The following is a 12,720-nucleotide window of genomic DNA, read 5'->3' on the forward strand; positions in this document are numbered from 1 at the left end:
TGAAGAGGAAGTCCCTCTTGGACCCCAGAAACCTTCCCAGTGAAAGTTTTGTAGAATCTGTCATAATCTTATGAAAAGTTTCAGTTTCAACAAATCAGCATTTTACAACAACAACAGTTTCATCAAAAAATTCTCCACCGGCTCTGGGAAGGGCATCACAATCTGATCCCAACTGAAAGTGCTGTGGTTTGTGTCAGAAATATTATTGACTAATGTCTCATCTGCAGAGCACTAAAGTATGTACATCTAGAGGAAGGGAGAAATATTGGGACAATTAGAAACAAAGGACAACCCAGCATTTATACATTTTGTTTTGATTCTTTTATTGCTTTGGACAGCTGCCCGGTACCAACCGACTGAAAAGAATAAAAGCTGTGATTAATTGGGTCATTGGAAAAGGAGTAAATCCAAGGCAAAAATGATCTGGAAATCAGAATGATTACAGAGTGCGAAGTGTAAGATGTGAGGGCTTTCTATTATTTTCCTGCGTGAGTAGATCCATTGACAGAGAGGTTCCTGGTGAAAGTTCCTGGTGCACAGTCTCTTTAACAAGCTAGGGAAGAAAGAAGGAAAATGGGTTAAGGATTGAATTTTTTCATCAGATCCATAGAAGATTAAAAGCATTGGTTTGCCTGTGGCAAATAACAAAAAGTTGTATATCAGGCAATTGTTCAGCACAACAGTTCCCTCCTACACAGTTTTCTATATGTTTAAGGCACATGAGTTACGAAGATCTATCAAGGAATGTGTGTAAAGGTGTTATTATTTCTGTTACATAGAGGAGCTGACTAAGATGGGAGCTGTGATCCACAGAGGGGAAGTTCCAAACTGGCTGAGATGCCCCATCTGGACTCTGAACCACCTTCTTGTGCCCTCCTTGTGGCATTGATACCCTGATGACTGGTCTTAGGATGCAGGATCCTGGTTGGAGAGGGTTAGCTGCAGAGCAGTACTAAGTACTGTATGCACAACAACTGTCTTCATATCCCTTTAATGACACACAAACATCACTGCAGGCAACATTATAACAGCTGTGAGTGTCATGTAATAAATAATTATATCCTGCTTCAGCATAGGGGGATGGACTGGATGATCTCTTGACGTCCCTTCCAGGCCCACATTTCTATGATTATTCATTCCCCCTTTTTTAAATATTAAACATCTCTACCTCACTCACACCCTGAGCATGCAAGACTTGAACACAAGCAAATAATGAAGGAAGACTCCATGAAGCTTAGTCTAAGGGAATTCTCTACCAACTCTTAGCTTGCAAAGTATAATGGAGACCAGAAAGTAAAAGAATAAAATTCCCAACTACAAGCTTCTATGTGTTCATGTCCTGAGAAAATTAACTTTATTTCACACACATAACTTACCTTCTTCCACCAGATGAGGAAAAAAGCACCAGGGGACAGCAGGGGGGTTTGACTCAAAACAACATCCTCTTGCCTCACACTCTTTAGCAGGGATGCCAGGGTAGCCACAGTTCTGTCTGAGTTTTACTTCTGCTGGACAGACCTTTTTATCTGTTTTTTAAAAAAAGGCACATTACCTTAGGTTTCTATTATTCTAGTCATTATTAATATTACCATAGCACCTAGGACCCCCAGTCATGGACCAGGACCCTAGTGCGCCAGGTGCTGTACAAACACAGAACAAAAACACAGTCCCTGCCCCAAACAGCTGATAATCTAAGTATAAGGCAAGAGACATCAGATGGCTACAGACAGCTAGGTGGAGGCATACATGATGTTTATTTGTAATCTACTGACAAATTGTTAGTTTAATAGCACTGGACTCGGCTATAGAAATAGAGAGGCAGAGTCCCTGCTGCATCAAACACGTGCTGGGTGTGGCAGGGAGGGGAAGGGGTTCTGTGAGGGAGCCTGTTACAGCTCCTGATTCTACACCCAGCCTTGGTCACAGGTGCAGTTTAGAGCAACTAGGGACCAGCTGCTAGATAGGGATTGTGGGAGTGCCTGGTGCTTTGGCCACTCCCATTGCTCTGAGTGAGGTAAAGGGAGTGCAGTGGGGGCAGAGAATTTGGCCCGCATTTCCTACATAAGGTGCTAATAGCAGAAACTGCCTTATTTAAATAGTCCAGCAGAATGAAGGAATCAAAACCAGATCCCAGTACCTGGAAGCAAAAGGTTAAATGTTTTAATAATAATATAATAATTGGCTTTGTACAGATTGTAAACTTCTCTGATCTGGGGCACGTGTAACATGACAACAATCCAGCTTAGAACTTAAACGATACATTGATAAGGTTTGGCCAATAACTGAACATGACAGCCAGGCCAGTCTTCTCAACATAGGTACCAGATACACATGGGGCGAAGCTAAGCCTGTTTAGCTTAAGTAAAGGAGGGTGGGGAGCCCTCCCACCTCAGCAGGATCGTGGGGAGGAATTGTGCCTCAGAGGCAAAATGCTTCCTAGAACTACCTAGCATGCAGGAGCAGAATCAATGGTGGAGTCATGATCGTACCTCTTCCTCACCCCTCCCCACTAAAACCAATGGTGCTGTCTCCCCCTGCCCTAGGGAGTCAGAATGGAACAGCCTCTGTGTTCTCCAGATCACATAGACTTCAATTGATCCTGACTCTTTTATAGGTGCAGATCTGAGAAAGGGTCCCTAAAGCCCCACAGAAATCAGAATCTGGCTCTTAACAAGCAGGGCCGGCTCCAGCGTTTTTGCCGCCCCAAGCAGCGAAAGAAAAAAAAGCCGTGACCGGAACTTCGGCGGTAGCTATTCTGCTGCCATGTCATAAACAGATAGTTAATGCCTCTTTTACCTGTAAAGGATTAAGAAGTTCACCTAGCCTAGCTGACACCTGACCAGAGGAACCAATGGGGGGACAAAATGTTTCAAAAGGAAGGAGGGAAGTTCTCTTTGTCTGGGACAGTTTTCAGTTTTGGCTGGAGTGGAAAAAATCAAGGAATCAGTTCTTATCAGAGTAGTGAGTATTAAAAAAGGAATAAATAGGTTTTGTTTATTTTCTTTTTGTAACTTGTCTTGCAATTAGGGGAATAATCAAATTGGGTATTCTTTTGTGTAACTAAGTTTTGCCCAGGGGAACATCCTCTGTGTTTTGAATCTGTTGTCTGTGAGAGTAGCTGGTATGCTAATCTCTCGCAGAGGTTTGTCTTTCACCTTTCTTTTCTTTAATTAAAAGCCTTCTTTTTAAGAACCTGATTGATTTTTCCCTGTTTTTAAGATCCAAGGGGATTGGGTCTGGACTCACCAGGAATTGGTGGGAGAAAGGATGGGGGATGGTTAAATTCTCCTTGTGTTAAGATCCAAGGGTTTGGATCGGTGTTCACCAGAAAATTGGTGAAGAAGTCTCTCAAGGCTACCCAGGGAGGGAAAGGTTTTGGGGAGCGGGGGAGAAGACAGAGTTTCCCAAATAACTCATAAATCATTTGGGTGGTAGCAGTCAGATCAGATCTAAGCTGTTAATTGAGCTTAGGGGTTCACATGCAGGTCCCCATACCTATACTCTAAAGTTCAGCGTGAGGGTAAAACCTATAACACACCACTTCATTCTTCAGCGGCAATTCGGCGGCAGGTCCTTCCCTCCGAGAGGGACTGAGGGACCTGCGGCCGAATTGCCGCCGAAGAGCCGGACATGCCACCCCTTACTGTTGGCCGCCCCAAGCACCTGCTTGCTGCGCTGGTGCCTGGAGCCGGCCCTGTTAAGAAGGGTGTTGTATCTTCTTAGTCAAGTGGGAGGAGCACAGCCTAGGTGGGGAGGCAAGAGCAGTTGTTCAGCAAGTAAGTCAGACTGAGGGAAATTGTGCTCAGCCTTCAATCATGTGAGCTAAGTAGGCTGTTTAGGAGGTAATCAGGGTCCATACTTCAAGCTAGGGTTGAAAATTCACATCAGGATACAGGAGACCATTGCAGAATTGAAATCAACTGATAACTGCAGCTGTGCATATCTGTTTGGTAAATCTCCAATTTCCCTTCAGCAGCTGTGGAAAAACTTATGTGGGCATATTTCACCACCATGCAGCCCAGGTATGGTGTTCCTGCACAAGAATATTTATTGATGTAAAGTCCTGCTCTGAAAACTGAATTTGTGAAAATGGCACGGTGGGATTCTGCAGTTTGTTTCTCATGATTCCCATAAGAAACGTTCCATTTATAAAATAAAACGATTCCCTCCCTGCTCCCCTAATTCTCAGAGTGCAAAATCAGTCTGGGCACTGACAGCCCAGATGAATTCTTTCCATCTCATGTATCGTATACATTGTAATAAAGGTTCCATTAGAAACCTGTGCCTGTTACAACTATGAAGCCTCACTGTCTTCAAATTATGTCCTCAGTGCTAAATGTGCAACTCCAGTTGCTTTCAATGAGTTTGCATGGCTTTAACTAATGGGAACTTAGAGCAGAAAGTTGTTGATGATGCAAAAGAAGGAATAAAACACATCTTACTCCCAGAGCATCTTCTGGCCCAACAGGAGTAAAGATCTGGTTGTGTCATTAAGGTAACTGGAAAGAACTGAATACGGGGAGGGGTGGGGGAGAGGAAACCTGCTGAGCAAGAAGCTGCCTTTTTTGTATGCTTGCTTTTCAGAACTGAATCACACTTATATTGTTTTCTATTTGACCCTGTTTTTTGTTTGTTTGTTTTCCCCCTGTCCTCTTCACTGCTAAAATAGAGATCTGGCTACTTAGGGGGCTGGAATGGAAGCATTATCCATCTTATCTTTACGAAAGGTAATAAAAATGACTTGTCATGATAGAGACCAAATGTCTTATGGATGCTGAACCTAGTCCGTAAAGTATTAAGGTGTCTGTGAACCAAACTGCTACAGCAGGTCTAATGTGCAGTAGTTGTGTGAATAATAAGACAGTTTCTAGACTTACCATTCTACTGCTGATGAGTGATTTGCATTGTTTCTCCTAGTCAATAAATTTATAAATATCTGATACTACAGGAAAAGCTTTACACAGGGTTTGCTGCCCTTTGGGTGTTCTTAGTAGGACTCTCCTCTGGCATAAGTTGCCTAAAAGCAGCGTTGAAATGGGCTTGTTCTTTCTTTTAAGAGCTCGTTAGTTCTTAAGTGTTTTTCAGGTAAAACTACTCCTCTTTCTTTTGGAGAAGGGGGTTGAAAAGAGACGTATCATCCCATGTCTGTTTGATGTTGTTTCTTCTCTTGGCCCTAAAATAAAAGGATTTGAATTCTATGGCCTAAATACTCTGGGTACCAGAGAGGATATTCTTGAGTGCAGGTGTTTCACTGCTTCTCTGTCTATTCCTTACTAGCCAGAAACAAACTTGCTCCAGTGTACGTGTTCAATATCCTCCAATTACTCGTATTAAGAGTTGGTGGCTTCATTTACAGATAAGAATCCCTTGCCCTTCTTGACTTCAGTGGGTAGTACTAAATTAGAATTAAGCATTATGGATAATATAAAACAAAAGGCAAAGGCAGCCCCTTTAGGTATTTATTAATAGGACTGGACACCAGATAGCTCTGAGGTTTTTGCAAGGTACTCTAGAGGTTTTTGAGGCTAAAATTAATTCATTTATTCTGTATAGTGCCCAACTCTATGGAGGAGTTTCTACAGGGGTGAAAGTAACTTAAAGGACTTACTGGTACACAGGGCCAGGGTCCTGTGGAGGGGGAGGGGCCTCAACCAGAAGTGGGGGGGGCTCAACTGGAAGAGGCGGGGACTTTAAATCGAGATATAAAGGGCCTGGAGCTCTGGCTGTGGTAGCGGCGGGTGAGAGCCCTGGGCCCTTTAAATCACCGCCGGAGCCCCATGGTAGCAGTAGCTGGGAGCCCCAGGGCTCTAGCGGTGATTTAAAGGGACAGGGACTCCGGACGCCGCTGCTACCCTGGGGCTCCGGCAGAGGGGCTCTGGCGCCAATTTAAAGGGCCCAGGGCTCCGCTGCAGTAGTGGCAGCTGGGAGCCCCGGGCCCCTTAAATCACCGCTGGAGCTCTGGGGCTCCCGGTTGCCACCACGACCCTGGGGCTCTGGCAGCCATAGGCAAACTAGGCAGCTGCCTAGGGCGCCAAGTGGTTGGGGGCGGACAAAAGCGTGCTCCGGGGCGGCAGTGGAGTGGAGGTGAGCTGGGGCAGAGGGGCGCGGGGAGGGCCGCCTGCAGCAAGTAAGGGGTGGGGCGGCACACAGGGGACCTGCTCCCTGCCCCAGCTCACCTCTGCTCTGCCTCCTCCCCTAAGCACGCCGCCCCGCTCTGCTTCTCTCCCTCCCAGGCTTGCGGTGCCAAACAGCTGATTGGCGCCGCAAGCCTGGGAGGCAGGAGAAGTGGAGCAGCGATGGCGTGCTTGTGGAGGGGGCAGAGCAGAGGTGAGCTGGGGTGGGGAGCTGCCACATGGCTCCCCGGGTGGGGGGAAATAGGGAGCTGCCACAGGGGGGTGCCTCAGGACGGAGGAGGGGGTGGGGAGCTGCCCCGGGGGGGCACATCAGGGCGGGGGGGGTGGGGAGCTGCTGCAGGGGGGGTGCCTCAGGGCGGAGGGGGGGTGTGGGGAGCTGCCGCAGGGGGTGGCGCCTCAGGGTGGGGGGGTGGAGAGCTGCCGCGGGGGAGGCATCTCAGGGAGGAGGGGTGTGTGTGGGGAGCTGTCGCAGGGCTTGGGGAGTGGGCGGAGCAGAGGTGAGCTGGGGTGGGGAGCTGCCGCACGGCTCCCCGGGCTGGGGGTAGGGGAGCTGCTGTAGGGGGGTGCCTCAGGGCGGAGGGGGAGGTGGGGAGCTGCCGCAGGGCTCGGGGAGGGGGCGGAGCAGAAGTGAGCTGGGGTGGGGAGCTGCCGCACGGCTCCCCGGGCGGGGGGAAGTGGGGAGCTGCCGCGGGGCGGGGTGCCTCAGGGCGGAGGAGGGGGCTGGGAAGCTGCTACAGGGGGGGTGCCTCAGGGTGGGGGGGTGGAGAGCTGCCGCGGGGGAGGCATCTCAGGGAGGAGGGGTGTGTGTGGGGAGCTGTCGCAGGGCTTGGGGAGTGGGCGGAGCAGAGGTGAGCTGGGGTGGGGAGCTGCCGCACGGCTCCCCGGGCTGGGGGTAGGGGAGCTGCTGTAGGGGGGTGCCTCAGGGCGGAGGGGGAGGTGGGGAGCTGCCGCAGGGCTCGGGGAGGGGGCGGAGCAGAAGTGAGCTGGGGTGGGGAGCTGCCGCACGGCTCCCCGGGCGGGGGGAAGTGGGGAGCTGCCGCGGGGCGGGGTGCCTCAGGGCGGAGGAGGGGGCTGGGAAGCTGCTACAGGGGGGGTGCCTCAGGGCGGGGGTGGGGAGCTGCCACAGGGGGGGGCACCTCAGGGCGGAGGGAGGGGTGGGGAGCTGCCCCAGGGCTCAGGGAGGGCGCAAGGTGGAAGTTTCGTCTAGTGCTCAAAACATCCTTGCACCGGCCCTGCCAGCAGCGTGGCTCTGGCAGTGATTTAAAGGGCCCGGGGTTGCTGCCCGAAGCCCAGGGCCCTTTTAAATTGCAGGCCTCGGGACGCTGCCCCCTGGCGGTATGGTCGGCTGTGTACTGGCTCTTGCCGGTACGCTGTACCAGACTATACCAGCTTACTTTCACCTCTGAGTTTCTATCTCCAGCTTGAAACCACTATACAATAGTTTCCTCAGGCAAGTCCTTAGTGTCTTGAGTTACATCCATGGCTCAAATCTTGCTATATGCAGCATGTGAGCACAGCAGAATTCCCCTATATGCTACATGTTGCAGGGTCAGAGCCATGGCCCTACAATTCCTATTCTGTTAGGTCTGGTGTCCATTAGAGACAAAATTTGGGAACATCTTTTCAAATTTTAAGGAAAAAAACAAAATAATACAGGATCTTAGACTCCCCCATAGAATTTATTCAAGGAAGAAGCTAAAGCAGAGGCTGAGGTTCTGCAGTTGGGGCATCTTACCTGAAGATCATAATGGGAGGGATGCAGTGAGTGAGTGCGGGGGACAGGAGGAGAACAGAAAACTGGAGTTAAAATGGGGAGTGAGTGAGAATGGAGAGAAGTATCAGGAGTTTGGAAAGACTGGAGGGAAGATAGACCTAGGGGTCTTTTGCAGAAGGCACTAAACAGTTAAAGATGGGCTCATGTCCCCTTAAAGATTGTTTTTTCCTGACCTTGGATCAGATTTGATGTGGAGTAACTCTAGCCCTGGATAGCCACTTAGAAAACAAATATAAATTAACAAAGACATTCCTAACATTAGTCAACAAAGCTGCAGATTGGGGCCACTTTTAGTTACTTGCTAACTTCTATCCAGGAGAGAAAGCAAATGACTGGTGTAGAGCATCTGAGAAAAATAGAGATATAGGAGACTTGAAAATAAGGTTGAATGTTGCCTACAATAGTATTTTTCACTGTCCTTGCTCTTTGCAGTGTTCTAATAGAAGTCTGCACCCATTTGGTTGTCCTTCTTATTGTGTAAGTAGCACTGTTTCCCACCTGGACACATTTTTGCATAGTTAAGCACTAGGGAAATCAGACATGTTTCAGAAAGGTACATTACATTTCTTTGCGAGAGGAGCGAAGCACCAGGGGACTTCAGGAACTTCTGAACTGAAGCAGCATCCTGCATTCTCGCATTGCTCAGCAGTGATTCCTGGAGGCCCGCAGTTCACTCTGGTTTTTGGATCCACATTACATCGGCATGGAGCTGTTTAGAACAAAAATCAATGTTACCATCTCTCTCTCTTTATCCTTATTAGTGTTTTTTTTTTTAATCATTGGCACTTTCATTGGTTTCAAACAATCTTGCAAACATAAATTCTCCATGACCCATTGAAGCCAGAAATCCTTTGGTCTACAGCTTTTCAATAGTATGAAGATACTGGCTCCATTGAGGTCAAAGGCAAAGTTCCATTGACTTCAGTGGGGCCAGGGTTTCACCCATTAAGCATTACTGTCCTACTCCAAAGCCCATTCAGGTAATGGAATGAGGCCCATTGACTTCAGTAAGCTTTGGATCAGGCCCAGGAGTAAGAATGTGACATCATGTACTATTCCAGTTCCAGCAAATTTTGACATCTTTGCTGATCTCTTACAAAGAAAGAGAGTTCAGTGCAAATTAGTATAGTTGTGAAGATGCAAAACCATGGTAGTCAGGTTATTGTAAAATAAGGGATCAGATGCAAATTGTAATAGCTGGAATTTTAACATTATAATCTTACAGTAGAGGCATCACTAATAGATTGGTTCAATAAAAGCTGCCTAAATGCATCAAATCTAGTTAATTGCAGCCCCTTTCTTGGGTTGTCTAATTGGATTTCTTTGTCTGATTATGCAGTATTATATACAACTTTCTGCTTGTATTGGCACAACAGCGTGGTATAAGTTAAAATAAACAACAGTGTGCTTTTTGGAGAGACTTGGCTACAGTAGACCATCATGAGGCAAGATCTTTCCGGTTTTCTAATGGGTAGTACCAGGTTCGATGTCTATTACTCTCCTTTTTGTAGATTGCTGCTTATTTTGCTAAGAATATGAGAGTTAATCTTGCTCCCAGTGAAGTCAGTGGGATTTTTGCTACTGAATTCAGTAGCAGCCGGATCAGGATCATGGAACAATACCTTGAGATGAAATGTTCATGTTTTATTGTACACAAATAGGAGATCTGCTCTTGCTGCCTTTGAAATCAGCAGGATCAGGCCCATGCAAGTACTTCTGAATGCAATAGCAAATAAATATACTTACCTGGGGCTTCTGCTCCTTCAGTCAGTGCACTGAGCCCTAAAATGAGGATGACTGATAGTAACTGGATCCCCTTCTGTTCCATTACAGTTTGGAGTCCTCAAAAAGAAAAGAGAGAGAATTTGGATCTAGGATAAGTACCTCTCACATTCAGAAGGGTTCATTTTATATCCTCTCTTGTGTTTGTGCAGTAGGTTCAGATAACACTTTCCCAGACCATGCTCCACCTAGAGTATCTTTTTCTTTTGATTAGAAAATCTAACCAAGTATAGCATATATGTTCATTTGATATCCATTTGATAAAATGCAAACTCCTGTGATAAACTGCATTTATCATACACCTTTGACCACCTCACCTAAGCTCATTTCCTTGAGTACATGCCAAACATCTGAGCAGCTTCAAACTGTTGCTATATATTTCTAATAAAACAACTTGCCAGAGCAATATTTTCCCTCCAAATATATAATTTCTGCTTCAAGACTCCCACTGGGCCAAGGCCCAGACCAGGCGATCTTCACTCCTGAACCAGTGAGAGGATAGCTCACAATCCATTTGGCCTGTAGAAAAGGAAACCACGTCACATTAGGAAGTAAAGAACTGTTGTGTTAAAATCAATGGAATATTAACCTGACCCTGTCACTGTACAACACCAAATAGTCCAATATGGTTTGGGGTTATGATGAGTAGAGAGACCTTGGCCATCTTAATCCCATGGTGCAAACACACACACACAAAAAAAAGGCCAAAGTTTGGAAATGTATTGATTAGGACACACAAGAGAAAAAAGCATCTTGCAATAGAGTGGTTATGCAAAACAAACTTAATCCAAACTTATCAAGGTCCTCTTTAGAGCAAGGATATTGGTTAGAGTCTTGTATTTTGCCAAACAGTCCTTCTTAGTGGAGAAGAAAGGATTAGTTCTGTTGTATATTGAGTTGACCGCTGAGAATGGTGATTACTTTTTCTGCCCCTGGCAAAACAGAAAGAAAAAGAAAGGTTAGTAAAAGTGGGAGAAATAAGGCTTTTGTTGACATTCTCACAATACAAAGGGGCTGGTCAGTCACAGGTGGATGCTTTGGGCTGTCAGGTAGGCCGTAACAGCTACTGCTCTGGACTCTGGCTCACTTCCCTGGTCTGGGATGTCATATGGCTGGTCTGGTCAGGTCCCTCTCCTTTATCCATCTCTCTCAGGCTGCACGGACTTCAATGAGCCATTTCATCTTGTTGTTCTCGTGCCAGGTGGTGCCGTCGGTCTCTGGCTCAGGTGTAAAGCTAGCAGGTAGAGCCCCAGGGGAAGGTAGTGGTGGACGCAAAGGAAAAGGAAGACAGGGTAGAATCTCACATATATCAGTCTGGGATTCTCACTGGTCCAGCAGTGATGGTTGGGCGTCCTCAATGGTGTGCTGGTCTAGACATACTGATGATCAAGGTTCACCAGCGAAAGACAGTCTCTGGAATGAAGCAGAAGCCTGTTGGCTTTTCCTCAAGGGACTCCCCCAGGAGTCTATTCCCTATTTGATCCCTGGAGAGACCCTTTCATAAGAACCCTAAAAGGGTGACGTTGAGTAGAATAGCTCATACCCTCGTTACTTGTCCACCAGTTAGTCCTGATTTCCAGCACTCCAATTTTGGTCCATTAATTTCCATTCTCTTATTTACCAGACATGATCTCAACACAGCTCTGGGGTTGTATCAGTAGAGCTTTTTGTTTGAACTAGTCCAGTCTCTGTCTCCCTTTCATATCTTTTTCTGTTCATACTTGTTATAGGTGATGGTAACATTTTGTGAACTTTCACCCACTTTCTAGCAGTTGTGCTCATAATTGGGGTAGGCCTGATAGACACCATTGTTACACCACCTTTTCCAATGGGGAAATCAATTTGTTTCTAACTCTGATAGACTGTGTGATATTAGATCCATACCTCTCAACTTGCCAAGGCCCAAATCTGGCTATGTGACAAAGACCAAAAAGGGGCATAAAATTATTCATGCAGGTACGTTAGAGTGCTGTGGGATTCACCTATTTAGGGTAATAACCCTGTAACTTCTGCCATAAATAATTTTAAACAAAAGGGTGGTGTATTGAAGACATGTACAGATTTTAACATTATTACTTTAAGAGTAAGAGGCTTCCTGGTCCTGCTTGCAGGCTAGGGGGCTCTGTATGGAAGCATGCAATCTGGGCCTAGCACAGTTATTCAGCAGACTGACAGCTTAGAGCAAGGATGGGCAAACTATGGTCCGAGGGCTGGATATGGCCCCTCAGGGCTTTGGATCCAGCCTGTGGGATTGCCATCCCCCATGGCTCCATGGGCCCCGCGCCACTCCCGGAAGCGGCCAGCACTACGTCCCTGCGGCCTCTGGGGGATGGGGGGGGAGAGGGCAGACAGCTCCGCACACTGCCTTCACCTGTGGGTTCCACACCCGAAGCTCCCAGTGGCAGCAGTTCCCCGTTCCCGGCCAATGGGAGCTTCGGGTGTGGAACCCAGAGGTGAGGGCAGCGCGCGGAGTCCTCTGCCCCCCCACCCCAGGGGCCGAAGGGACGTGGTACCAGCTGCTTCTGGGAGTGGCGCGAGGCCAGGGCAGGCAGGGAGCCTGCCTTAGCAGCACGGCGCTGCTGCTACCCAGGAGCCATTTCAGGTAAGTGGCATCAGGCCAGAGCCCGCACCCCAAACCCGTCCTGCACCCCACACCCCAACCCCCTGCCCTGAGCCCCCTGCTGCACCCCTCCTGCACCCCAACCCCCAGCCTGATCCTCCTCCTGCACACTGAACCCCTGCTCTGAGGCCCCTGCTGCACCCTGCACCCCTCCTGCACCCCAACCCCCTGCCCTGAGCCCCCTTGTACACCCTGCACCCCTCCGCCACCCCCACTCCTTGTCCTGAGCCCCTTCCTGCACACTGCACTCCCTCCCGCACCCCAACCCCCAACCCCAGCCCTACATTCGTGGCCCTATATGTAATTTCCCCACCCAGATGTGGCCCTTGGGCCAAAAAATTCCCCACCCCTGGCCTAGAGTTAGGTGAGGTGAGTTGAGTTATGCCTCTCTGTTTTAGGGAGCAGCCTGC

General features: G+C 48.1%; 1 protein-coding gene across 1 annotated transcript; it reads right to left on the minus strand.

The window, feature by feature from the left end:
* Positions 1–298: 298 nt before the first annotated feature.
* Positions 299–9,800, minus strand: TFF2 (trefoil factor 2). Its single transcript, XM_054004889.1, has 4 exons — positions 9,655–9,800; positions 8,471–8,617; positions 1,377–1,526; positions 299–553 (listed from the first exon to the last, which is right to left on the minus strand). The coding sequence occupies exons 1-4, from the start codon at positions 9,734–9,736 to the stop codon at positions 546–548; spliced, it is 387 nt and encodes a 128-aa protein (XP_053860864.1). The 5' UTR covers positions 9,737–9,800; the 3' UTR covers positions 299–545.
* Positions 9,801–12,720: the final 2,920 nt, after the last annotated feature.

The sequence above is a fragment of the Malaclemys terrapin genome, chromosome 1, assembly GCF_027887155.1.
Source record: "Malaclemys terrapin pileata isolate rMalTer1 chromosome 1, rMalTer1.hap1, whole genome shotgun sequence".
Lineage (NCBI taxonomy): Eukaryota > Metazoa > Chordata > Testudines > Emydidae > Malaclemys > Malaclemys terrapin.